Source organism: Phocoena phocoena, chromosome 8 (assembly GCF_963924675.1).
Source record: "Phocoena phocoena chromosome 8, mPhoPho1.1, whole genome shotgun sequence".
NCBI lineage: Eukaryota > Metazoa > Chordata > Mammalia > Artiodactyla > Phocoenidae > Phocoena > Phocoena phocoena.
This window is the reverse complement of record NC_089226.1, coordinates 99,949,429-99,977,178: the sequence shown is the minus strand read 5'-3', so window position 1 is coordinate 99,977,178 and position 27,750 is coordinate 99,949,429. Positions and strand designations below refer to the sequence as shown.

General features: G+C 51.3%; 1 protein-coding gene across 1 annotated transcript; it reads left to right on the top strand.

The window, feature by feature from the left end:
* The first annotated feature begins 230 nt into the window (after positions 1-230).
* On the top strand, positions 231-27,750 carry VPS37C (VPS37C subunit of ESCRT-I). Its single transcript, XM_065883026.1, has 6 exons — positions 231-267; positions 15,328-15,335; positions 22,130-22,228; positions 25,259-25,430; positions 26,175-26,257; positions 27,061-27,750. The coding sequence occupies exons 3-6, from the start codon at positions 22,136-22,138 to the stop codon at positions 27,748-27,750; spliced, it is 1,038 nt and encodes a 345-aa protein (XP_065739098.1). The 5' UTR covers positions 231-267; positions 15,328-15,335; positions 22,130-22,135.

Here is a 27,750-nt window from a genome sequence, read left to right as displayed (position 1 = left end):
AGGGATCTCTTGGGCCTTCCCGTGGGTGTGGTCCCGGCTGGCAGCTGGAGTGTGTGTGGGGGGGACGGGAGGACTGTGTCGGGGTGAATCAGAGGCCCCCGGCGCGCACAACGTGCTGCGGGATGAGTGGCGTGGACCCCAGCTCCTAGCGCCCGGACGTTGGAGGGAGGGGTCACATCCGGCGGGAGGGGGCGGGCCTCGTGGACCCCGGAAGTGTGGGCTCCGGCTCCGATTTAACCCGCGACGGCGGTGGCGGCGACTGCGGCGGTAGGGGTAGGTGAGAGGGGCCCGGGGAGGGGCAAGGACGGGGATGGGGGCGGCGCTGGCAGTTGCTCCCGGCGCGCCTCCGCCTGCTCGCCTCACCTTGGCAGAGGCTGGTGATTGGGCGCGAGGGGCGCGTGACTCCAGCGGAGGGCCGGCGCCCCTGCCCCTCGCAGTGGGAGGGCGGGAAGGAGGGAGGCATTGCCCGAGCTCCCTGCGCAGGTCGCGCCTCCAGCACCCCACCCCCTCACCGCCACCTTACACCCTCCACCCCCTACTTGAGCCTCCTGCTGGTCACACATTTGGTGACGTTAGAGCCAGTTTGCCCATTGTATAGGCGGGGAAAGAAGCCTAAGAATAGGGTTTGACTTGCCAGAGGGAGTCCAGCGGCAGAGTGGGGTCTGAGGGACGCTCTAGTCTTTTAACTCTCAGGGCTATGCCCTTTCTCTAGGGCAGTGAGGTTGTGGCTTTTCAGTCTTGATTCTGTTCTTATCCTTTATTCTGGACCCGGACTTGGGCTGCCCAGCATCACTGACCACTCCTTATTTATGGGCCTGCTGGGTACAAAGGTCATTGGTGTTTGTGAATCTCCAGTGTGTGCCTGTTTCCTCCTGAATTTAGAGAGCAGTGGTGTGTGTGTGTGTGTGTGTGTGTGTGTGTGTGTGTGTGTGTGTTACTGGCAGAGTTGACTACACACCTCAGGGTTTCAGTCCCTGAGACTAGTCAGTGCTTTCTCAGCCACACAATGTCTGGGCTCACTCACCCTTGGGAACGTCCACTCTTAGCTCTGGAAACTTCAAAAACTCACTTCCCTTCACTTCAGCAATATCCCAGTAGTACTGTTGCTGACTCAGGCCTTTTGCATTCTCTTCATTGGCTCCCTGCCTCTTACCCAGGAGTCCCATTTCCTACTGCTGTACCCAAGATGCTGCCACCTGACTGTCAGGCTGTGACTGTCAGCCCTAGAGCTGGAAGTGGTGGTGACCAAGGGATTTGGAAAGGAAAGACTTTCTTTGGCTATTGTCCAAAGCTGCGACCCTGGACAGGCCTGAACTCTGGTTCTGGATGGGAGTGAGGACTTGGAGTGAAATACTGGACCCTAAAGTGAGAGTTCTTGGCAGTCATAATGTCCAGAAAAGCTTTTCTCCTAGATTATCTGAGAAATCTGGCTTGGTGCCTTTGTAGTTTCTGTTAGGTAGAAATTTTTCTTTGTAGATTTCATCTGGGCTGCTTCTGATGGCTGTGTTTTGTTGTTGTTGTTTGTTTGTTTGTTTTTAAGGTAGCAAAATGTCTGATTTCTTGCTTGGCTGCCATGTGCTATTGGCAGTGTTCTGGGGGCTTTGTGAACATACTGGATTCTGGGAGCACTCAAGGTAGGTGATGAGCCCATTTTGCAGATGAAGTAAGTGGATAGTAGAGATGTTAGGTAGGGTGCTACAGCCAGTAAATGGCCAAGTTGGGATTTTTAACCCATCAGTCTTATTTCCAAGCAGATGTATTTGCTGGATGTTAAGAATCATCTGTGATGCTTGTTAGAGATACAGAGCCTCACCTCTGGGTATTCTTGCTTAGATTCTGGAGAGAGACCCAGGAGTTTGTGTGTTTTTTTTTTTTTTTTTTGCGGTACGCGGGCCTCTTACCGCTGTGGCCTCTCCCGCCGCGGAGCACAGGCTCCGGACGCACAGGCCCAGCGGCCATGGCCCACGGGCCCAGCTGCTCCGCGGCATGTGGGATCTTGCCGGACCGGGGCACGAACCCGCGTCCCCTGCATCGGCAGGCGGACTCCCAACCACTGCGCCACCAGGGAAGCCCAGGAGTTTGTATTTTTAACACTTGCACTGGGTGATTCTTACTGTAAGGCAAGTTTGGGAAGCACTGCCTTAAGGAGTTTGTAGATTTGCTGAGCTTGGAAGTGAAATTATTTCTAAGGCTTCTTGTTATTTTTTTGCTTATTGCTGTATAATTTGCTAATCTGCCGTTAAAAGGGCATTGGGGTAGCTAGCTGTATGAATCACCTCTTGAACACTGTTGGCCAGTCCTAGTAGGGTTTTTCCAGACTGACCTAATCAGGTCAGCAAAGACCTTGTTTTAATCCGATTGGATCTCTGTTCGGAAATTCTTTTAGCTTCTCCTCACAGTCTGGAGTTTTCAGAAGGTTCCAGTTCATTCCTGGATAGTTGCCCCTTGACAGAGAGATCTCTGTAAAGGCAAAGGTCTGTGAGGTTTTGGGAGCTTTAAAGGCATGTTTATTTAGCAGGTGTTTCCTCCACTGTATTTCTCTCCCCTTTCACTGGTTTATGTCAAAGGCTTGAGCAAATACCAAACAGCTTTGTTTATTGTGATTTAGCTGGGGCTGACAAGTGGAGTCCCTGGGGCTTAGGATGGGCCAGACAGGGGAGGAGAGGGGACACTGAACCATGGAAGCCAAACAGATAAACCAGGTCAGTTATGCCTAGCCGTGAAGACATGTTAAGTACTGCTAATTTATCTGCTCCCTCCTGGGCAGAATTAGAAGTAGTGAAAGAGGGAAAGTCAGCATTATGCTGTTACTTTATTCTTCTTCTGTCCAGTGAACATTGATTTCTAATTTAATTTCTTTGTAAACAGAGGATGTACTTTGTATGCTTTGAACCGTTTTAATTTACTGTTCCATATATAAACATTTTGGGGTGTTATGTTCTTTTGATGAATTGACCTCCTTTATCATGAAATGACCCTTTTAATCCCTGATAGTGTTCTTTGCTCTGAAATCTACTTTGTCTTGTTTTAATATAGCCAATCCAACTTAAAAAAAATGTAGTGCTAATGGATTGATATCCAGAATATTTGAAGAATTCCCACAACAGTGAAAATACAAACAACCTGATTAAAGTGGGCAAAGGACTTGAATAGACATTTCTCCAAAGAAGGTATACAGATGGCCAGTAAGCACAAGAAGATACTCAACATCACTAGTCATTAGGGAAATGTGAGCCAAAATGACAATGAAATACCACTTCACACCCATTAGAATAACTCTTGTTAAAAAAAACCAAAGAACACCAGAGGTATTGGCAAAGATGTGGAGAAATTGGAACCCTTATTTGTATTACTGGTGGGAATGTAAAGTGTGCAGCTGCTGTGGAAAACAGTATGGCAATTCCTCAAAAAATTAAAGATAGAATTACCGTATGATCTAGCAATTCCAATTCTGGGTATATACCCTAAAGAAGTATAAGCAGAGACTCAAACATATATTTGTACACCAATGTTTCTGGCAGCATTATTCACAATAACCAAAAGGTAGAAGCAACCCAAGGGTCCACTGACAGATGAATGGATAAACAAAATGTGATACATGCATACAATAGAATATTATTCAGCTTTAAAAAGGAAGGAAATTTTTAACAACATGGATGAAACTTGAAGAAATAATGCTACGTGAAACAAATCAGTCACAAAAGCATAAATATTGCATGATTCCTCTTATATAAGGTTCCTAGAGTAGTTAAATTTATAGAGACAGGAAGAGTGATGGTTGCCCAAGGCTGGGGGAAGGGAGGAATGGAAGTTAATGTTTAATGGGTACAAAGTTTCAGTCTGGCATAATGAAAAAGTTCTGGAGGTAGATGGTGGTGATGGTTGTACAACAGTGTGAAAGTGTTTAATGTCACAAAACTGTACACTTAAAATGTTTAAAATGGTAAATTTTATGTATGTTTTACCACAATTAAATTGATAGGGATTTAAAAAAATTAGTGCGGTATATCTCTTTACATCTATTTACTTTTGGACTATTTGGTCTTTATTTTTAAGGTGGGTTTCTTGTAGGCAGCATATAGATGAGTTTTGCATTTTGTGAAATCCAGTCTTAAAAATTCTGCCTTTTAATTGGGATGTTTAGACCATTTACATTTAATGTGATTATTAGTGTAGTTGGGTTTAACTCTCAAGGTCCTTCTACTCCACCGTCTTGCTCCAGGTAATATGTTTTAATTTAACATGAGCGTGTCACTTGGGCTGTTTCCTTTGCAATTCCCTCTGACAGCTGTGCTCTGAGTCCAAGATGTGCTCTGAGTCTACTTGTTGGGTAGACATCCTGTCAGAGGTTCCTCGGTGGGGTGCAGTGCCTGAGGGGCAGGCCTTGAATCTGAGACACATGGGGTGCTGGGCGCTGGGCCCTGGTGGGCTCCATCTCTGCTCTAGAGTGCAGTGTATGGGGGATCTGCTTGCATCCGGGGCCCAGGTTACGTCTCCTACCCAGGTTTGCACCTAAAGGGTTAACGACTCTAGCTGGGTTTAACTTTATCATCTTGCTGCTTGTTTTTAATCTGTTCCATGTTCTTTCTTCCCATGTCCCTTTTTTCCTGACCTCCCTGGGACTGAGCTGTTTTTATGATTCCATTTTATTTCCTTTGTTAGTTTATTAGCTGTAACTGTAACTGTTTTTTTTTTTTTTTTTTTAAGTGGTTGCTTGGGAATTCCCTGGCGGTCCAGTGGTTAGGACTCGGCACTTTCACTGCTGTGACTTGGGTTCAATCCCTGGACGGGGAACTAAGATCTGGCAAGCTGTGTGCAGCCAAAAAAATAAATAAAAAGAAAAGAAAAAGAAAAAGAAAAAGAAAAAGAGTGCTTGCTTTAAGATTTGTAGTGCGCGTCTTTTTTTTTCCTTTATTGCGCTTCTCGTTATTGCACTTTGCAGGTACTGTGTTTTTTTTTTTTTTTTTTGCGGTACGCGGGCCTCTCACTGTTGTGGCCTCTCCCGTTGCGGAGCACAGGCTCCGGATGCGCAGGCTCAGCGGCCACGGCTCACGGGCCCAGCCGCTCCGTGGCATGTGGGATCTTCCCGGACCCGGGCACGAACTCGCGTCCCCTGCATCGGCAGGCGGACTCTCAACCACTGCGCCACCAGGGAAGCCCTGTGTTTTTTTTTAAAAATAAATTAGAGGTCTATGGCAATCCCACATCAAACAAATCTGTTGGCACCACTTTTCCAACAGCTTTTGCTCACTCACTTCATGTCTCTGTGTCACATTTCAGTAGTTCTCGCGATATTTCAAAGTTTTCCATTTTTATTATATTTGTCATGGTGATCTGTGATCAGTGATTTTTGATGTTACTACTGCAAAAGATTATGACTCACTGAAGGCTCAGATGATGGTTAGCATTTTTTTAGCAATAAAGCATTTTTAATTAAAATTATCTATTTGTTATATAATATCGGCCGCTATTCTTGATCACTTCAGGCAGGAGAGGAATTCTTTTTCTTTTAACGTCTTTATTGGAGTATAATTGCTTTACAATGGTGTGTTAGTTTCTGCTGTATAACAAAGTGAATCTGCTATATGTATATATATATCCCCATATCTCTTCCCTCTTGCATCTCCCTCCCACATAGTATGCATCTTTAACCTGTCACAGTCTATCATCAAGTGATCTTGTACAGCACTTTACACTAACAATAGTATACTCTCATTTCCTCCCTCCTGGCCTTTATGCTGTTGTTGTCACACGTTTCACTTCTATGTGTGTTATAAATCCTGCAATACATTATTACTGTTTTTGCTTTAAACAGTGAATTATTTTGTAAAGAGTTTAAAAAGAAAGGAAAAGCTCTTTTATATTTACTTTTTAATATATATTACAGTTTATCATTTCCAGTGCTCTTTATTCCTCTCTGTAGATCCAGATTTCCACTTCGTTTTACATTCCTTCTGGATTGAGGACTTTTAAAAAACATTTCTTATTCTTCTGGTCTGTTGGTAATGAATTCTTTTAGCTTTTGGATGTCTGAGAAAGTCTTTATTTTGTCTTTGTTTTTGAAAGATATTTTTCCTGAATATAGAATTCTAAGTCAGTTATTTTTCTTTCAGCATTCTAAGATGTGGTTCCAGTGTCTTCTGTCTTACATTGTTCTATGAGTATTCTGCTGTTGTTCTTATTTTTTTTTTTTTCTTCTATTCTTATGTGTCTTTTTTCCTTATGGCTACTTTTCTTTTATTACTGGTTTTAAACAATTTAATTATGATGTGCCCTGGTGTAGTTTTCATATTTCTTGTGCTTGGGTTAATTGAGTTTTTGGATCTGTGGGTTTAAAACTTTCATCAAATTTGAAAACTTTTCAGCTAGTAATTTGTCAGGTATTTTCTCTATTCTCTTCTCTCTCTCTTCTTTGGGGACTCCAGTTACATGTATTTTAGGATGCTTAAAGTTGCTCCACAGCTCTCTGATTCTCAATTTATTTTTTCCCCCATCTCTTTTTTTTTTTTTTTAAATTTGTGGTTTGTTTTGCGTAGTTTCTATTGCTCTGTATTTAAGTTCACTGATCTTTTCTTCTTTAGTGTCTAATCTGGTTATTTCCATCTGGTATACTTTTTATCTCAGACATTTGTAGTTTCCATTTCTAGAAGTTTGATTTGGGTCTTTTTTATATTTTCTATGTCTCAACATTCTCAATCTTCTTTAGCATCTTGAATATATGGAATATGGTTGTAGTAACCATTTTAGTGTCCTTGTCTGCTAATTTTCTTATCTGTATTTTTGAGTCTGTTTTACTGATTGATTTTTTTCCTCATTATGGATCATATTTTCTTCTTCGTATGTCTGGTAATTTTTGATTGGATGTCAGATGTTGTGAATTTTACCCTGTTGGGTGCTGAATATTTTTACATTTTTATAAATATTCTTGGCATTGTTTTGGGACACTGTTAAGTTACTTGGAAACAGTTTGATCTTTGATGCCTCACTGTTAAGCTTTGTTAGCTGGGACCAGACCAGCCTTTAGACCAGGGTTAATTTTACCCACTACCAAGGCACTACCCTTTTCAGTGCTCTACTGATGTCCTGTGAGTTAGGAGGTATTTCCACTCTGGTGAGTGGGGACACAGATTAGTCTTGGCTCAGTTTGAGGCCCAAGGATTGTTCCCTGTAATCCTGACCAGTACTGTAAACACTCAGAAGAAAACTGGAGGGGGACTCCCTGCAGATTTCCAGAGTTCACGGTGTAGCTCTCTCCTCTCTGGTATTTGACCCTGTGAACTCTGGCTACCTTGGCCTCCCTAGATTCCCAACTCTCTCTTCCCAACTTGGGGAGACTGTCAGGCTCTGCCTTGGGTACCCCCTCCTTGTGCCATGGCCTGAAAACTCTCTCTAGACAGTAAGTTGGGGCAATTGCAGAGCTCACCTCATTTGCTCCCTGCTCCCGTCCCCCGCTGCCACCCAGGAACCCGTCCTCTGCTGCCAGATATCCAGCGTCTGAAAACTGTTGTTTCGTTTATCTTTTCTCGTTTGTAGTTGTTTGAGGCAGGAGAGTAAATCTGGTCCCTGTTCCTCTAAGTTTGCCAAAAAGTGGAGGTTCCCGTGCAGTCAGCACTTGCTGAGCACCTTGTGTGTGCTAGGCATTGACCTCGGTGCTGGGATGCAGACATGAGTGAGACATGCACTGGGCCCTTGGGGAGCTCCCAGTCTTGCTGGAGAAACATGCTGATTCCTAGGTAGTAATTGCTGTGTGGTACTTACAGGGCACAATGGGAGGGCAGGACGAAGTCTTTGGGAGAAGGAGCAAGGAATGCTTCCCAGAGAGCTGACGGTGAAGGATCAGCAGGCATTTTCAAATTAGAGAAGGTGTAGGAAAGAAACTTTAGGCCGAGGGAATTGTAAGAGCAAAGGCAGGGCAGCAGAGCTGGGAACTCCCAGAGGGCAGGATCCTTGTTGTATTGCTCTTTATAGATGTGGAATACTTGTCAGGTGATTGGAAGCATGTTGTTTGTTCTGGGAGTAGGTAGAACAGAGAGTCAGGATGAAGTCTGCAGCCTATGGGGGAGAGGAGAGAGGTCTAGCTGCAAGGAGAGGCTCGGGGTCTGCTGGTGCAGGGCCTTGTAGGCCAGGCCAAGGAGCACAAGATTTTGAACATGATCCTAAACACTGGTTTTTTTTGTTTATTTGTTTGTTTTTGTTTTTTTGGCTTCACCAGGTCTTAGTTGCAGCACGCGGGATCTTTCGTTGCAGCATGGGCTCTTTGTTGGGGCGCGCGGGCTCCTCTTTAGTTGTGGTGCGTGGGCTCCAGAGCACATAGGCTCTGTAGTTGAGACATGTGAGCTCAGTTGCGGTGCGTGGGCTTGGTTGCCCGGTGGCATGTGGGATCTTAGTTCCCCGACCAGGAATTGGACCCGTGTCGCCTGCATTGGAAGGTGGATTCTTAACCACTGGACCGCCAGTGAAGTCCCAAACACTGGGTTTTTTTAAAAAAAGTTTCCAGCAGGGTGCAAGAGCTCTGATCGACTGCGTTCTCTGGAGATTACTGGGGGATGTGGAAGAGGGCTGGAGAGGGCTGAGTCTGCTAGAACCAGGCAGGCAGCTGCTGGGGAAGTTGGCTTGTGGTGGACGTTCTGCACCAGGATGGAAACGAGTCCAGAGCTGAGTGCGGCCGCTGGTACGGCATTGCCACCTCTAGCCTGTTTCACGATAGCCTTTGTATAGATTCCTGCCTGAGTCCAGAGTAGATCTGAGGAGGCTCAGGCCTGGTTTCTCTTTTTCTGTGGCTACACTGTTGCCCCCAACACACCTGCCTGCCTCTGCTGGAACCAGAAGTTCGTAGGGTCAGGCATCGCTGGCAGGGGTAGGGTCCGGAGCTGCCCCACTTTATACTGGCCTAGGATGGCCCCAGATCAGCTAGAAAGTAGTGTCTCATCATCTCGGACTTTGAACAGACACGCTTGAGTGACCCCGTACAGACTCCTGTTATTTGTCCTGCGTGTGTCTCTGGCTTGACCTTAATCTTGATCCTTCCTTAAGGATGGTTGAACCTATGTGGTCAGCTTGATCTGCGGATTAGAAAGTGTGAGGTGGGGTGGAGGACTGACAGCTGCAGTGTGAGATCCCTTCTGAGTCACCTCGACAGTTGGGACGGAGGAGAAACAGGTGGAAGTTCAGTGGGAAGAAGCTGAGGATGGTTTTCTTTTCAAGTCGGAGCCAGGGACCGGACAACGAGGACGCTTCTCTAAGTGGCTGGGTTGTGCTTTACTGTCAGGAAGTTTCAGGAACGGGCTGCTGGTTAGATGACCTGTTTCTTGGCCATCGTCTTGATTGAAGCTGGATGCTGTTGATCATAGTTATGTCCAGCCATCTGAGTTCCGTCGCTCTGTTGGCTGATGTGCTCTCTGGAGGAATCTTAAGTTTTCTCTCCTTAGTGTCCACGTGGGAGGGGCTTGAGTTGCAGAGGTAGGAATGGGCTGAGTGTGTGCGCTTAGCCATGGTGATGAGATTCATGACCCTTTATTGAGCCCAGCCTGAGAGCCGGGCGTTAGACTTCCTGGGCACTAACTCATTTCATCCTTATAAACGTCCTCTGTTACTGACGAGACCGACGTATGGAGAGATTAACTAAGCTGCCTCTGCCCTTTCTTGCTTCGTCTCCCAAAGACTCGTCCTGCCCTGTGCTCTGTGAGTACACGTCGCATTTACTACGCAGAGCCCTCCTTCCCTCCCCCTTTGCCCTGCTGGTGAGGCATCACTGCTGGAGGAGGGGGGCTTGGGCAGGGGTTGGGGCGGGGAGTGTTGGGATTAGCAGGGGTGAGGGGTTAGGGCAGTGATTTTCCAGCTGCCTTCTGGCAAGTTGCCTCGGGGGGGCCCCCTTGAGGTCAAGGGGAAGACTGAGGTCAAGGGGAAGACTGAGGTCAAGGGAGAGTAGGGCTCTCCCCCTACCCCTTCGCCCAGAGCATGGCCTCTGTGATCTCTTCCGTGCGCTGGGGGTTTGAAAAAGTTTCGGAAAACAACAGGAGTGGGCACACCAGGCAAGTGGGAAAAGAGGATGGCGGCGGCACGTCCTGACAGCATGGCAGGCTGTGCTTAGATGGCTCCCAGCTGGAGGGTCAGTGTGGGGGGAGATAAGCAGAAGAGGGAGGGAGGGAGGGAGGGAAGAGATGGCTAGCTTCAGGGAAGGTTGGAGGGAGTTGGAAGCAGTGTTTTAAAGAAAATGAATCCAGAGGTGCCTGGCATATTAGAGGTGGGAAGACCCATTTGGAGTTTGTGGAAGGGCCGGGATGGATGCACCTAAAAGACATTGGAACAACGACTAGATAAAACCTGGTGGTGGACGTCAGAGGTGAGGAAGATGGCCTGGAGAGTTAGAAGTTAGGGTGAGAAGCTGGAGGATGCTGATGGAAGTGGAGGTTGGGAGGGGAGTCTAGTCTGAGGAGAAAAAAGTCTAGTTTGATGGGAGTGCCCCCTGCACTTGGCCCAGTAAACGGCTCATCATTCCTGGGTCTTCTCACCTGGGGGCCTGCCTCTGGGAGAAGAGGTGTCAGACGGAGTTATTCAGTGAACGCAAGGAGGATTCGCTCATGTAAATATCAATGTAAAGATGATACTTTCCTTCCAAAAACCTTGTCCTGAGAGATTGTACATCCCTCCTGTAGATGGGCCCCCTTTATATTTGTGGACCTTTGTTCAGATTGGTCTGGAGCCCATTTCAGAAAGCCACACCCTCTGCTTCCCTCTGGGACCTGCTCTTTCAGAGTCCTCCCCCACGAGCCTAACTGGGTGCCTGGCAGGGTTTTCAGGCAGCATTTTACCACAGTAAGTTTTATAAAGGTGTGAGAATGTATGAATTGATGCTACCTAGCGCTTGCTTGGTGGTTTTCCTAGCACCTCCAGAAGGTTTCATGTTTATTTCTTGTTAAGTCCTCATAACCAGCCCATGAGGTTGAGGTTGGTAGAGATAGTCCCATTCTACCAATCAGAAGCAGAATTAGGAGGCTGAATAACTTGCCCAAGGTCATGTAGCTAGTAAAAGGTCAAGCTGGGGTTTGAATCCAGAATATTGGACTCTCAAGCCCTGAACTCTTTCCACTGCTTTTCACACTGTCTTAACTGTTCAGCATTGGGGGCTATGGAGGGAGCTCCGACTCCCAACCCCAGAAATTCCTTAGAAAGAATGAAAACTAAAGAAGTCTCCCTTCTGGAGCATACGCACCAACTTTTCAGATTGTTGGGGCAGATTAATTCGACGGTGTTTTGGGCCAGGTGAGAAGCGCATGATGGTTTGCTTTTATCAACTCCTGTGGGAAGTTAGGTGACTGAAGGCCTGGTTACTTGATTGTGTGGCTGGAATCATCCTGGGAAAAGAAAAATAGATCAGGTCAACACGTATTTCCTCATTACAATAGATCAGGTCAACACGTATTTCCTCATTACAATAGATCAGGTCAACACGTATTTCCTCATTACGCAGCAGGCTTAGAAAGGTTTCTGAGGCAACCACAGGTGTTTCTGACAAGAGGGGTGGGATGGGGCCAGTTCCGTATAACATGTGCAGATTGAACTGTGCAGGTTGCTATGGTAACAGCTTCTTATGCTACCGTAGGGAGACGTGGGAAACTTATAAGAAACCAAAGGCCTTTGCAACTCTCCTTGCAGTGTGATTTCAGGCTTGAAGTAGCTGGCAAGGAAAGGTTGGCTGGTAACTGAGAGGAGGGGAGTAACTGGAGCCAGTGCTTTAGCTCCTGGTGGAGTCAGGAAAATGGAAGCGCCTGGCTCAGTCACAGTTCTGTGTCATGGTTCAGAGGTAGCGGTCATTTTGCTTGACTCAATATTGAGCCCCGGGGGTGTCAGGAGTCGCCTCTAATCATGGGATTGCCCCCCCCTCCAGGAGGCAGAATAATTAATACTTGTTTAGGGCGCAGGAGCTTGCAAAGCTCTCTCAGGGCCATTTGCTCGTCCCAGACACACATGCGATCCCCAAGGTGGGATTATCATCATGGTGCCCATTTTCCTGATGAGGAAACTGAAGTTAAGGGACTTGATCAAGGTCACACAGCTAAAAAGCTGAGGAGCCAAACGCAAACCCAGGGCGTCAGTCCTCAAATTCTGTGCGTTTCTACTCTGTACCCAGCCAGGAGAGCTGGCACTAATTGTTTAGGCAGAAGCAAGGGACAAGGGGCGCTGCAAGGCATCTCTAGGACTGGCACACCTTAACTCTGATCTGAGCACCCTCACACTTAGAAAATGCTGCATTTTGCTTTCAGTCTTTACTTTCTTCTCTTTTTTTCTTTCTGAGTTTATCCTTGCATAGGATCTGATATCAGTTGAAACTATTTGTTGTTGAGCTGAACAGTCCCGGGGTAGATCCCTGTTGAGCAAGAGCCGTCAGTACCTTGCTTTCTTTTCCACCTGTTGAGGTCAGATCTGGGGGGCTGTCCTGAGGTGAGCGCTCGCCAGCATCCTCTCCCCACCGGGACATTCTGCAGCCTCCCCCTCGGGGAGTGGTGAGGAATGGCACGGCTCTGGCCTGGATCCACTAGGGGTAGTATAGTCGCCTCACTATCTTCCACTAGATCGTGTTCGCCGTGTCCGAGGTATGTGGAGCTCGATTTCATCAAGATAGGGTAGTGGAAAGAAGTCGAGGCCAAGAGATGCAAGCAGCAGGGGCCGGTGGCTGGAGACTTTGCGTCCCCTCCCAGCGGCGTGTGGCTTCCCAAGGCCCAGGGGCTGCACCTGGAAACTGCCTCCTTGGTTCTGGCTGGCGCTGCTCTAGCTATGTCAGGCCCCGCACAGTGCTCTGTGACAGAAGGTGGGCTCCAGGACACCTGAGAAATGTCTGTCACCTCCCCCCTCCCCCCACCCCTCCTGTAGAATCTCTCCTCCTCGCATGTGTCTCTCCTGGAGGGTATGGTGTTGATTTCAGGTGACAAACCACAGCCCACCCTGTGTTTGTTACAACTTTGAATTGGTTACTGAAATGTAAAAGTGGGGCGATGTCGCAGGGATCTGGATTTCTAGCCTCCCTTGGAGACCCGGCAGGTCTGGCAACGCTGGACCCCCCTCCTACCTGCAGGAGGTGCCTGAGCTGGGCTGGAGCCCGTGCTTTCAGGAGACACGGTGTCTGACATGCCTGCCTGGCCTGTGTAGGCATCTGGGTTTGTGACCTCTGTGGAGGTGAAAGCTGCAGAGGAGACAAAAGAAAGGTAGGAAGGAAGGAAGAAAGAAAAGAAACAAGAAGAGAAAGAAGGAAAGAAAGAAGGAAAGGAAAAGAAAAGGAAATGGGAGGGAAATCTCAAAAAGAGGGGATATGTGTCTACGTATAACTGATTCGCTTTGCTGTACAGCAGAAACTAACAACATTGTAAAGCAACTATACAGCAGTAAAAATTAATAAAAAAAAAAAAAAAGAAAAGCAAGTTTTTTCCCCAGGGGTTGTTAGTGAGGAAACGGTGATGCATTTTCTCTTCTTGGTGGAGGGAACGCAGATTAACACCTGCTCGTTTCCCACCTCGTCCCGGTCTCATCTCCTTAGAGTGGGAGTTGTCGTCTCTATACCTGTGCATGCCGTGCAGCTGCCTCCCCTTCTCAGCTGTCCTCACCCCGTCTCCGGCCTTGAGCATCAGCAGTAGCTCCCACGACAGACAGCCCGGCTGTCACCTGCCCCCGACCTTCTGATTCCTGTCCCAGCACGAATGGCTCCAGCGATGAGGACCTGTGGGCTTCTCACGCCCCCAGCCCTCAGCGCTGACCCCCCTCCCCACTTCTCACTCTACTCTCACCTGGATTCACCATGATTTGTTGTGAAGTGTTTCATTTTTTGAAACCAGACTGAGTTCCTAGAGAGCTAGCATCAGTTTTTACATAAGGCTGTGTCTGGCACATAGTCAGAAGCCAGTAAATACTTATTTCCATCCCTCTGCTCCTATTTATCCTTCCTCCCTTTATCTGGGGCCTTGTCCTGTTCTTGGTATATAGTAATTGCTCATTAAATGTCTATTCAGTGAAGCAGGAAGAAATGAATGAAGGCTGAAACAGTAGAAGCAGCCCCATCCTCATGTCCCTGTGTCTCGCCCACCAGCTGACTGGCTCGTTCTCTCCCTGCCTCTGGCTGTTTTTCTGCAAGCATTACCCTGCGCTCTCTGTGTGCCGGCCTCTGCCGGGCCCTGGAAATACAAAGGTGAACGAGAATTCTTCTTGCCTTCAAGGGGCTTGCCTCTCCTCACTTCAACTCTTCTCCCCTGGGGCAGACCTCGGGTACCACCCGAGAAGTACCTGTCACCCTCCTGGACACCGTGGTAACTGGGAGGAGATCTAGCTCAGGGCCTGAGTGCCCAGGGCTAAGGTCGTTGGACTTGTCAGGCCTCCAGAAACAAAAGTGTATGGACTCTGTGTCCCTAAATAGCTTCGCAGTAACCCCCCAGTTCTCTATACTTGGTGGCATCCCTGGGGGTCGTGGCCACTTTTAGAAGCTCTGGTTTGGATTTTTTTCTGCCACCTTGGATGATCCAGAAGCAGAACACTGACGGCAACAGATGCCCAGACTTTGGGGGCACCTGCTTTATGGGCCTTGGGCAGAATATTGTCCTGTTCTCACCGCCCCCAGCCCCCCAACCTGTTTTTCAAATTATGAGAAGTGCTTGTTGCTCTCAGCCTCAGGCCTCATCCTTGGGTGACCCAGGATCAGGTGGTGTCTGTGAACTTCTGAAAGAAAGGCACCGGTAACTTCCAGGGGTGGACAGTGCTGTGATAAATCTTGTAAGATGGAACTTGCCCGCTCCTCGGGCCTGAGATGTTGTCAGTGGGCACAGATGTGAGCCTCCTCCACCCGGGAGGCAGGCACCGAGGAGGGCCCAGGTGATCCGTGACTTGCACGGGCTTGTAATCTCTGCATCTTGGATGACCTTATAACTAAACTCTACCCTCATCGCTCCCCTGTGTCGTTTGTGAAATCAAAATACCGGAGATGGGAAGGGACACTGGCCTCCGGTTGTTCGACCCCAACAGTTTGTAGGACCTTGGGCAATACAGCCGTTTATAGGACCTTGGGCAATACCCTTACTGTTTCTCTCTGGCTTTCATTTCATCTCTGAAGTAGGGGTGATTATGCCCTGTGTTCACTTTACTTACTAGGCTGATTATATAAATTAATGGGAGAGTTTGCAAAGAGGGCTTTGAGCTGTGGGACCATCAGGGTCCCATTTGACAAGTAAGGAAAATTGAGTGGGGCACATTTGGGTGCGGGATCCTGAGCACACCTATTCCAGAAGAAATGGGGACGGGTGGCTCTTCCACATGCCAGCAGCCTCTCGTGGAGCGGTGTGAGTGGAGGCGGCTGGGTGGGCAGAGCCTGGTGGAAGGAGCAGTGGCCGGGTCAGGGCTCCTAGCTCTGGTGTCCCCTCTCTTGTCTCCATAGGCAAGTTACATGCCACTCTACCTTAATTTCACCAACTGTGAAATGGGCATCATAGAATTGAGAGGGACGTTGAGTTAGAAACCAGAAAAGGTGGAATAAGAAGAAAAGCACTACAGCCCATGTCCCACTATGGCCGAGTACATTTCACAAACTTGCTATATGGAAAGAGGTCCGCTTCCAGTAGTATCGAGGACTTCGGAATATGCAGGCTGACCTCGAGAGTTCATTCTAATGACCTGCATGAAATGAAGGTATTTCATACCTGAAGTTCTTGAGGCATTTCAAACATGCATGGCCTGCTTTGAAGTCTGCAATGAAAGGGAATTGACACAGGAGAGAGGCTTTTTATGACCACAGGGCTGAGATGGCCTTTCTTCTTTTTGTATTTGAGAGTAGCGCTCTTTCCCAATCAGGGAATGGCAGAGATAGTCATCCCCGAAGGGTGAGGAATGCCAGGTTCAAGGCTTTGGCGCATACCAGCAGAATGGAATCCTCTTCCCTGGCCAGGGAGCCTGATCCAGGGAGATGGTGGTCTAATTAGCGGAGCTGTGGGCTTCATTCCTTGCCCTTTTGGGGTGAGTTCTCGCTGTCTAAAAGACACATGGTTGTCCGGATCACCAGGTAGATAGATGTTTCAGGGATTTTTGCCGCGAGGAGTTTATTTTTTTCTAAGCGACAGTTCGTTTCTTTTCTTCCTTCTTTTTTTTTTAAAAAAATATGTATTTATTTATTTTTTGGCTGTGTCGGGTCTTCGTTGCGGCTCGTGGGATCTTTCATTGTGGTGCACGGGCTTAGTTGCCCCGCAGCATGTGGGATCTTAGTTCCCGGACCAGGGATCGAGCTGTCCTCCCTTGCATTGCAAGACCGATTCTTAACCACTGGACCACCAGGGAAGTCCCACCACGAGAAGTTTGTTTTTTTTTTTTTTTTTTTTTTTTTTTATGCGTTACGCGGGCCTCTCACTGTTGTGGCCTCTCCCGTTGCGGAGGACAGGCTCCGGACGCGCAGGCTCAGCGGCCATGGCTCACGGGCCCAGCCGCTCCGCGGCATGTGGGATCCTCCCAGACCGGGGCACGAACCCGCGTCCCCTGCATCGGCAGGCGGACTCTCAACCACTGCGCCACCAGGGAAGCCCCCACCACGAGAAGTTTAAAGCCATCAAACAGAGCCAGGTGTGGGGCTTCAGCTGGCAGAGGAACGCTATCATTTGGGCCGGTGGTTGGAGGGGAAGGCATCTCAGGGGGCCGTGTGTAGTGGTACAGGGGGTCACACGCTTCAGGACACCCTGGAATCACCTGGGGTGCTCCCTTGCTTATTTATTTCTTGATTGGCCACTGTTCTTTATTGAACACAGGAAAACCTCCTTTCTTGCTAAATATCTACAGTGACTTATTACCAGACTTTGATGAGTTACATCCTTGCCTCTGCTCCTGTCCTTGTGGAAGCAGCAGCCTCACACAGGTTTCAGCAACATCAGGGACTTTGTGTGACCTGGGACTCTCAGGCCCAGGGGGAAGGCTTGGCAGCTTTGTCTTCACAGACTCACCTGCGGACACCCACATGCACTGCAAGTTCAAGAAGGATGGACGTGCACACGGGACACACAGAGGCATCAGTACTACCCTTTGGTCAGCCCCATTAGTACAACAGTTCAGGATGTTGTAAAATACTTGAAAGTTTTATAAAGATTTTTTTTGGTGACTTTAATCAAAACATTTCCCTTTTGCGGGGGCGGGGGGGAAGTGGCTTGTGAGGGCAAGCCCGTCTGGGAAGCCAGGCCCCTCAGGGGGCTGCAGGGTGGGTCCTACATCAGCACCTCCTGTGCAGTCAGATGAGCTCCCTGGGCCTTCTGGGCTGAGAGGCCCAGCGTAGAGCCCCTTGGCCTCTCCCTGCCACGGCCGGCATGCAGCGCGGCTCGCCTGGTCTGCTCGAAGCCTGACATGGCGGGTGTGCTCGTCGTATGGATCTCCCTGTGCAGGTGGCAGAGCTTTGGCTGTCCTCTCCAGACTGTAGCCCCCACGTTCTGCTGGTCAGTGTGGACACTGTGGTGGCGCTCAATGTCAGGCCGTAGGCACCTGAAGGGTAGTGAGTGTGGGGTCCTGGCGGAGACTTGGTAGAAACGGCGCAGGGGGATTGAGCCCCCGATTCTCATCCTGCCTCTGCGGGGACTCGTTGACAAATCCCTTCCTCTCCGGGATCTCTGCTTTTCCTCTGTCAGATGAGGCTACACCCGCCTGAGTGCCCTCAGAGAGGAAGGGGCAAGAGGATGACAGATGCTAAGCTAGCTGGACACAGGTAGCTCAGTAAAAAGGAAAACTGCATTAAAAATTAAATTAGTTAAATTATTATGCGGAGTGAAATAAGTCAGGCAGAGAAAGACAAGTACTCTATGATTTCACTTATATGTGGAATCTAAAAAACAAATGAACAGGCACAGCAAAACGGAAACAGAGACACAGGTATGGAGAACAAACAGGTGGTTACCAGAGGCGGGATGTGTTGCGGGGAGGAGAGAAATAGGTGAGGGAGACTAAGAGGTACAGACTTGCAGTTGCAAAATAAATGAGTCAACGAGTATCAGATGTACAGTGTGGGGAATATAGTCAATAACTAAGTAATATCTTTGTATGGTGACTGAGTGTAACTAGACTTACCCTGTTGATCTTTTTGAAATGCACGGAAATGAATTACTATGTTGTGTAATAGGACTAACAGTGTTGTAGGTCAGTTATATTCAAAAACAAACAAACATACAAATAAACTCATAGAAAAAGAGATTCGTGGTTACTAGAGGCAGGGGGTGGGGGGGGGGAATTGAATGAAGGCAGACACAAAGCACAGACTTCCCATTATAAGATAAGTAAGTACTAGGGATGATAAATAGGTCATGATAAATATAATTTATAACAATTTTATAGATTTTTACTTATAAAAATGTAATTTATAATAGAGGCAACATAAGTATAATTAGCACTGTATGTTATATATGAAAGTTGTTGAGAGAAAATTCTAAGAGTTCTCATCACACACAAAAATTTTTTTCCTATTTTTAAAATTTTATATCTGTAGGAGGTGATGGATGGTCATCATTTCACGATGCATGTAAGTCAAATCATTACGCTGTACACCTTAAACTTATACAGTGCTGTGTGTCAATTATATCTCAATAAAACTGGAAAGAAAGGAAGGAAGGTGAGAAGCTTCCCGGACTAGTTAAGGCACTGCCAATTCCTGGCCTGGTGACCTTGGGCACCTCTCAGGGCCTCGTCTGTGAGGTTGGATAATAGCGAGACTCACTGTGTAACGTGGGTTTGAGGGTCCTGGTAATGGCAAAGACCTACGTAGTGCTCACTGCGTTCCAGGTACTGCCGTTTCACAGGTGGAGAAACTGAGGCACAAACAGATTAAATAACACACCTAGAAAGTGGCAGAACCAGGCTTCAAATCCAGGCAGTCTGGCCCCAGAGTCCATTCTCCTAACAGCCAGGCCAGTGGTTCTCAAAGTGTGTTCCAGGGACCCCTGGGGGGGTATCTCTGAGACCCTGTCTGGCCACCTATGAGGTCAGAACAGTTTCCACAACCAAAGACGTTATTTTCCTTTTTACTCTCTTTCTCAAATGAGTACAAGGGGAGTTTTCAGAGGGTTCACGACACGACATCCTTCTGATGGCTAGTGTGTGTGCTTTCATATTGTGTTTTAAAAATCTCTCACTTTGAATTTCGATACATATATCAATAGCTAAGATCCACAGAAATGAAAACTCTTTGGGGTCCTCCGTAATGTTAGGAGTGACAGGTGTCCTGAGACCAAAAGGTGTGCCATTGGCTCTTGAGGCCGCGCTGCCTTAAAGGTGGTCTCATCGAGCATGGATGTGGTAAATGGTTGGGGAGAGTTGGGGCCCGTTCTGGGGAACTGCGGCTCTATGTGGGGCTCTCCCACTGGGTGTGTGGTGGGCACGTCTGGACCTCCTGGGGCCCTCGCGGATGGCACTGTTGACGGTGCCGTTTGTGTGCAGCCAGCCAGCTGCCCACCCTGGAGCTTCCATCCTCAGTCCAGGGGTGTCTCTGTGCTCAGCCCTGACTGTGGGAAGGAGCAGACACCCTTCTGTGGCAGATCCCGCTCTGGGTGGAGCCAGGATGGGTGCCGTTGAGGCCCAGCAAGTTTGGGCTGTGTTGGAGGCCTCAGTAACAAATCAGTGACTTCTGTGGTGTTGGAGCCTTTTGCCAGCATTGTTCTAGGCTAGGCCTCACGCTGGCCAGAGCTTTGCCTGTGTCGACCGTGGCACGAGCCCATTTTACAGATGAGGAGGCTGAGGCTCAGGGTGGGTCCACTGTGCAGGGCCCCACAATGGCAAGTGGCAGGGCCCAGGACTCAGATGAGGTGAGTCTGATCGAGTCCAGGCCCCTGATGTTCCAGATCTTCAGGATGTTTCTCTGTTCCTCCTGCGTGTCCAACTCGTGGTGGACTCGCTGGGTTTGCAGTGTTAATAGGGTGGGCCTCCCCATTTCTGCTCCTTCCCCAGGCCCCTGCGGTCTGCTGTGCCTCTGACCCAACCTTTAGCCCAAGGGTTTTGGGAGCAGCAGAGTGAGGTGTAGACAGAGTGCAGAATTTTGACTCTGCCATTTGTAACCTTTCTGATCCCCACCTGCCAGTGGGATGGTGCTGCCCCCTCGCAGAAGCAGGAGAGACAGCGCGTGTAAAACTCACGCTGCCGATGCTCCATAACCAGTGGCCTCCGTTTCACATGACGAGCAACGAGCTGTCGTCTTTCTCAGAATCTGGCCCCGGATCAGCTGCATCAGCATCTCTGGGAGAGCTTCTGGATTTCTGGGCCCGACTCTGGCCTACGACACAGGGCTCTGAGGGTGGGGCCGGGGCGCCTGCATTCTCAGCGAGTGTTCCCCCCAGGTTTAGGTGCCCATCGAAGCCTGGCATTCCTTGTCTTGGAGGTTGGGGGGCGACATTCAGCCCTCAGTAGGTAACAGAAAGTGGGGGTGGCCCTGTTTGGGTAGCTCTTTATCAGTAGGGTGACCATGGAATTTGTTGTCTAAACCACGACACTTTTTATTTTTTGGCCATGCTGTGTGGTAGGTGGGATCTTAGTTCCCCAACCAGAGATTGAACTCACACCCCCAGCAGTGGAAGCGAGGAGTCTTAACCACTGGACCACCAGGGAAGTCCTGGGACACTTTTGAGCGTGAAAAGGGGCACCTTTTATAGCTACACCGGGACATGAGGGGTAAACCCGGACCTTCCTGACAAATGGGGTCGTGTGGTCTCTGTTTATTGGTTTCTCCTTTATCTTTCTGCCACCCTGGGAGATGCCTTCCCTTACTAGTCCAGACGAGGAAGCAGGCCTGGAGCTCACCTCTGGCTGCACAGTCATAACCCTGGGCCTCGATTCCATGGTGGCCCCTCGGCCCAGTCGTCACTCCCGCTGAGCCCTGGCGCCAGGGGTGGGGACTCTGGGTTTCTGTAGTGTTGGCATCTTCGGAAGATTGACAGAGCCTCTGTGATGAGAAATGAGGACTATAAGGCGCACATCTAGAAAAGATAAAAACAGATGAAAGGGGAGGATCCTGTCAGCAGAAGGGAAGTGAGTCCTGGCGCTTCCTCTTCTCGCTGGGGCTCCATCCTGGGGCCTGCTTGTGACCCCTGTGTCACACAGACATCAGTTGATGTTCCTCTGGGCAGAGCGACAGGGAGAGGACCGCTGAAACCAGGTCTTCTGTCAAAGCAGGCGTCCCATTCAGGTCGGTCGATTTCATTTCCTTCTGGTGGCTGTAGGGCCAACTTGGTGGTGATTTTATTGTCCTTCTCTGACAAGGGCACGCATGTGACAGTCTGGTTTTTTAAAAATAAATTTATTTATTTATTTTTGGCTGCATCGGGTCTTCATTGCTGCGCGCGGGCCTTTCTCTAGTTGTGGCGAGCAGGGGCTACTCTTTGTTGCGGTGCATGGGCTTCTCATTGCCGTGGCTTCTCTTGTCGCGGAGCACGGGCTCTAGGTGTCCAGGCTCAGTAGTTGTGGCGCGCGGGCTTAGTTGCTCCGCGGCATGTGGGATCTTCCCGGACCAGGGTTCGAACCCGTGTCCCCTGCGTTGGCAGGCGGATTCTTAACCACTGCGCCACCAGGGAAGTCCTGAGAGTCTGTTTTTGTGGCACGTGGAGTGGATGGCTGTTGCAGAGAATGCTTGAGGGGAACCCAAGGTGGTTGGTGCTAAACATAACCGGCAGGGAGGCTCCTGAGCCTGTGATGTTAAAGCCAGCAAAGCCCCCACGTGGAGGGTGGTGTATTTAGGATTCAGGCAGAAATGGACACCTCCCAGAGTGTGTGCTGGCATCAGGGCTCACAGGCGGCCTTGGGCCAAGTTTAGTCTCTGTCCCTGGCTGTCAGCCTCCCTCCTCCTGCCTCTCCTGTCTGCTCCTTGGGGAGCTTCATCTGGCACTGCCAGGAATCATGGTTTTGCCTCTGACTGCCCAGTGCCTCCATGTAGCCTGCTGTTCATGGTCTGGGTGGAGAAGCAGCTTCTCCGTCTCCCTGGGGACGGGGGTGGTTGGGGGGCTGGACTCTGACCCTCCTTGGTCCTCCCCGTGGACTGGAGGCATCGTTGGGAAACTCCAGTTGGTCCTTTGACAGACGATGAATATGGGCTTGGGGGTCCCTTGCCCCTGAGCAGTCCGTTCCTCACTTCAGTGTCGTTCTGTGCTCCCAGGGAAAGATGGAGACCCTGAAAGACAAGACCCTGGAGGAGCTGGAGGAGATGCAGAATGACCCGGCGGCCATCGAGCGGCTGGCCCAAGACTTCCCTGAGGTAGAGGAGGGCTGTCATGGGGCCAAGGATAGCAGATGGGACTGAGGCCCTTCTTTTTTAATTTAATTTTATTAATTTTTATTGGAGTATAGTTTTTACAATGCTTTACAATGTTGTGTTAGTTTCTGCTATACAGCAAAGTGAATCAGCTATACATAGACATATATCCCATCTTTTTTGGATTTCCTTCCTGTTTAGGTCACCACAAAGCATTGAGTAGAATTCCCTGTGATATACAGTAGGTTCTCATTAGTTATCTTTTTTTTTTTTTTTTTGCGGTATGCGGGCCTCTCACTGTTGCGGCCTCTCCCGTTGCGGAGCACAGGCTCCGGACGTGCAGGCTCAGCGGCCATGGCTCACGGGCCCAGCCGCTCCACGGCATGTGGGATCCTCCCGGACCGGGGCACAAACCCGTGTCCCCTGCATCGGCAGGCGGACTCTCAACCACTGCGCCACCAGGAAAGCCCCTAGTTATCTATTTTATACATAGTGGTGTGTATACGTCAGTCCCAGTCTCCCAATTCGTCCCAGCCCTGAGGCCCTTCTTAAGGACACTGGCTTGTTGGGGGTTTGGGCTGAGTTTATCTGCCTGTTCTGTGGCCTTCACCCTGGCCAGGCAGAGGAGCCCCTGAGGTCTCAGTCTAGTTCCTGGGCCCTCTGGGAGTTCCGGGGGTGCAGTGCCAGGAAGTCCAGGGCCCCCGCGCCAGGTCTGGCGCCTGGTGCCTTCCGGGACCCGCATGCCTCAGGAGCCCCCACACTGTTGCTCCAGCCTGGATTTGGAGGTGGTTTCTAAAAGCACTGGTACCGTTTTGTAACCGCCTGGCCTGGCCCTGCGTCTGCAGGAGGAGCCGTTCTGGGCCTGGGATTAGTCTCATCTCCTGTTTAATCCCTTCCCTATCATAACAGACACCGAACCATCTCAGTTCCTAATCGTGGTCCTCACGGGAATAAAACAACCCTTCTGAACGTGCAGAGCTTTACACTTTATAAAGGGCTCTCCCTGCCCTTTCCGGCGCCTTGACCCCGTGACTCCCCTGCGAGGTCGGAAAGGTCAGGTGACCAGATGTGGCCGCAGAGCTGGACGTGCCTACGATCCAGCCTGTCCGTGGCTCTGCACGCTGCCGCCTCCGCCCCCGATGCGTGGGAGACACGGACACAACTAATGCCAAGCTCGTTGGTTGGCCTTTGGAATGTGTTTCCATTTTTGCTGATGACAAGGGAAAAATGAAGGAGGGCAAGCTCCCTAGACTTTCAAAACCCCTTGGGCTAGGTTCCTAGCACGGGCTATAAGATGGTAATTGAGTCACCATGGGATTGTGAGGGGAGATGGGAGCTCTTTGAGTTTGGGGTGTGGACTTTGCTCAGAGAAAAGAGTAGGGGACCTCTCTCCATGTGGAAGAGTGTGAATATCGGGGTCTTCTGGTGGGGTGCTTGAACTGTCTTATTGACTGATCAGGGGCTTCCTAGTGAACCCCTAATGGAGAAAGATTTGGGGGAGGCTCTGGGGAAAGGGGGCAGAAACGGGTAGGACCAGGTTTAGGGGAAGATGACACTGCATAGATTTACTGGTTAAGATCCAGGGAAAAGGCAGTGGAGGTATACAGAGGACATGTCCACTGAGGATCTGGGGCCCCGTCAGGGGCAGCTGAGCAGAGGGCTTCAGGCCCCCCGCTCTGTGTCAGACACATAAGAAAAGAAAAGCTCTCCCGGCTGATGAAAGTGAGACTGGAACTCCGCAGTGCGGGCGTCCCTGAGTCAGGGTGCTTGCTCAGTGGTTCCAGAGGGTATTGGTGACAGCAAGGCAGACAACCCAGGAGTGGGGGCAGACCTGAGCGGCCGTGGCCAGGCCCCATGACTTCTGGTAGCCGTGGCATCTCTCTTTCCAGTCTGGAGCGGGGGAGAAGGCTCCAGGCCCACCACAGAGCGCAGCGCTCGAGGCCCTGTGGCTGGGGACCGGCAGGATGGCAGCCCCCGGAAGCCCCCTCCTCCAGGACGCCCATGGCCTTCCTGCATCTGACTGGGGACAAGCCAGTCAGGCTTGGCTCGCCATGTGCAGACCGTGGTGGAGAAGCTGCCCAGTGGCTCCCGCGTGGAAGCTGGTCTTGCCAAGCTGTGCCCTGAGCCCTGCTGTGGGTGCTGGTGCCACTGGTGCTGCTGGCGTCCCCATTCCCTCAGGGGTGTGGGTCTGACTCTCTGCCCTCCTGTCAGTAAAGAGGACTCCCTGACAAATAGACAGGGCTTCAGGTGAGAGCAGGTCTGGGAAGGGTTCCCGAGGCTGCCGCCTCGCCGGCTGGTGACAATAAAGGACCTGGACGAGGGGAGAGTGCTACTCAGCTTGGGGGTGTGCTTTCAGTGGGGCACATCCAGGTGCAAAGGTTGGCATCAGAGCCTCGGGCGCCGTGGGTTGCCTGTGCTGGTGGGAGTCCTCAGCTGGTCCTGGGGACTCCCCTGCGGTTCTTGGGGGCCTCTGTGTTAGCTCATCTGAGCAGCTTCTCTGTAGGACACACCAGTGGAGGAGGCAGGGACAGGTCCCTCTGGAGTCGGTGTCACGGGCTGGCCCTGGCGTTCTCACTCCTCACACTAACTTTATTTGGGGGCTTCGTTGCGTGTCTGGCCTGTGGTCAGGTCTGGGCCACATCAGTGCACCTCAGAGGAGGTCTTTTGACTCTGAATCCCGGGGGCAGGTGGTTGGGACTTGGTCCCTTCCCTCCTAGGAAGGCTCTGACTTTCTCTGCCCCCCTCCCTGGAGCTCTGCACAGCCTACGGGGGTGGGGGGGGTCTCCTCCCACTCGTCTCGTGGCCCTTCGCATGCATCCACCATGTAGGCTGTGGGGTTAAGGATTCGGTGAGGTGTCTGGTTTGGAGTGCTTTGCTTAGAGTTGGAGCCTGGGTCCGTCTGACTCTAGCTGGGGGCTGAGTGTTGCCCGGCCCCGCCATGGTGAGTGACGGGTCCTGGAAACCCCAGGTCCAGCCCCCTGCGAGCTGAGTGGTGGTGTGGCGGGTCTCATGGTTAAGTGTCCTGCTCTGTAGGTCCAGGACCTGCAGCTGGAGCGGGAAATGGCACTGGCCACCAACCGGAGCCTGGCCGAGCAGAACCTGGAGTTCCAGGGTCCCCTGGAGATCAGCCGCTCAAACCTCTCGGACAAGTACCAGGAGCTCCGGAAGCTGGTGGAGCGGTGCCAGGAGCAGAAGGCAAAGCTGGGTGAGCGACCGGCCCCGGGAGTGTTCGCTGGGGGCGCCTCTGTCCACTCAGGGTCCCCATTCCTGGTGGGGCTGGGGGAGCTGCTGGAGTCACGTGGAAGGGCAGATTCCCTCTCCCTCCCCAGGACAGGAAGGGGCCAGCAGTTACTGTGGGTCACCATGTCCCCAGCCCTGGCTCAGTGCTTTAACAGCCATCTAAGGGTAGGTACTGTCGTCATTCTCATGTCATAGATGAGAGGAGTGAGGCTCGGAGATGCAGGAACGTGGCTAGGGCTCCACAGCTACGTAGAGGCGGAGTTGGGATTTGAATCCAGAGAGCATGTGTCCGGGGCTGCTGCTGGCCACTCAGCCAGCCCCGCTCTGGTGATTTGTGGAGCTGGTCCGGGCTCTCTGTGTTCCAACCTGCTGTCTGTGAAGGTGAGGGGCTGTCTTGGTCCTGAAGGTGGGGGACTTCACGCTCAGGCAGATGAAGTAACTCCCTGAGAGGAAGAACAGGATTGGGGGGTTGGGGGGGGAGGCTCCAAAGCCTGAGGTCTCTTGCTTCCTGGGCTGGCGTGGAGGGGCTTAGCTGAGCTCCTTTCTGCTCAGGAAGGGAACCGACCAAAAGGGGCTCTGCCGCGGACCCCAGGGCGTTGGCTGGGCCCCCAGCACACAGGACCCTCAGAGAGCCTTGCAGAAACCTTGGCCGCCACCACGGAATCCAGAGGCACTTTTGAAATGTCAACCTTTCTGCCCTTCCTTGCAGAGAAATTTTCTTCAGCACTGCAGCTAGGGGCCTTGCTGGACCTTCTGCAGGTAGAAAGCATGAAGATTGAAGAAGAGTCTGAGGTGAGATGGCTGTTGACACCCCCTCTTCCTTGAACAGTTGCCCCTGCAGCAGGAGCCCTGGTCCTGAGCACGTGTCCGCAGGGCGTGGGGCCAGGGCTTTAGTCACGGCAGCGGTGAATGGCACCTCCACCGGAGTCCCAGTGGAGGCCCTTTGGGGTGCAGAGAACAGGAACCCAACATCACTGGCTGAAGCAGAAATGGGCGACAGACAGCACAGCTGCGGGGCAGCTGGCAGGCCTGGGTGGGAGGGCAGTGCAGTAGGAGCCCTCCAGGGCTGAAGCCAGGCCCCCAGCCCCTCCCCACTCCTGGGGCTGCCGGGTCTCTCTCTTCTGCTTCCCTCTGGGCCTCTCTTCACTCTCTGTGGGCAGACTGGCTCTCTCCACATGTCCATGCTCTGGGTGGAAGATGCTCCCAGGTCCCACAGCCCCTGGGCTGGGCTGGGCTGTGCTAGTGACCAGGGGGCCAGTGTCCATGTGGCCAGTTGACACACCGTGTAGCAGCTGCTGTGAGCCTGGCACGATGCCGGGGTGGGGACGGCGGTGTCCATGACAGGTGGTCCCCGCCCGCTGGGGGCTGATGTCCTGGTGAGGGAGACAGAATAAATAAACACACGCTTGTATAATATATCAGCAGTGAGAAGGGCCATAGAGAGAAATTCCCAAAGCGGGGGGTGGGCCAGAGAAGACAGGCGGCTCCTGAGCCTGGCTGGGGTGGGAGGGCTGCAGCTGACCTCTGACCCGGGGGTATTCAGGTGGCCTCGATCCCGGCAGACCCCTGTTGCCACTGGAGCTTATGTCTTCCAGGCCATGGCTGAGAAGTTCCTGGAGGGCGAGGTGCCCTTGGACACGTTTCTGGAGGACTTCTCCTCCCTGAGGATGCTGTCCCATCTGCGCCGGGTTCGCGTGGAGAAGCTCCAGGATGTGATGAGGAAGCCCAGGGCCTCCCTGGAGCTGGCTGGGGACGCCCCTCCTCCCCGCCCGCCTCCCCCATCTCTCCCGGGCCCCCAGGCGACGCCCCCTGTCGCCGAAGATCAGCAGGCTCCGGAGGCCCCTCCCTACCCGTTGCCCTACGGCCCCTCTCCAGGCTTGCCCGTGGGCCCCACCGCCCAAGGGGCGCTCCCGCCGGCCCCGTTCCCTGTGGTGTCCCAGCCCTCTTTTGCCTACAGCGGTCCTTTGGGTCCCCCGTACCCGTCAGCCCAGCCAGGACCCAGGGCTGCCGCGGGCTACTCCTGGTCCCCACAGAGGAGCACGCCACCCCGGCCGGCCTATCCCGTGGCCCCCACTTGTGCCTCCGGCCCTGGGTACCCCATGGCGGGGGGCCGGGTCCCCGGTCCTGGTTATCCTCAACAGCCCCCCTACCTCTCAACAGGAGGAAAACCTCCGTACCCCACGCAGCCCCAGCCCTCAGGCCCCCTTCAGTCGCCCTATCCCCCTGGGCCTGCCCCTCCCTATGGGTTTCCACTGCCTCAGGGTCCTGCCTGGCCTGGGTATTAG

Excerpts from the sequence above, each read along its gene's own strand:
- VPS37C (XM_065883026.1), top strand. The coding sequence starts at position 22,136 with ATGGAGACCCTGAAAGACAAGACCCTGGAGGAGCTGGAGGAGATGCAG. Across the intron at positions 22,229-25,258 it reads TGGCCCAAGACTTCCCTGAG|GTCCAGGACCTGCAGCTGGA; the intron begins GTAGAGGAGGGC and ends CCTGCTCTGTAG. Across the intron at positions 26,258-27,060 it reads AGATTGAAGAAGAGTCTGAG|GCCATGGCTGAGAAGTTCCT; the intron begins GTGAGATGGCTG and ends TATGTCTTCCAG.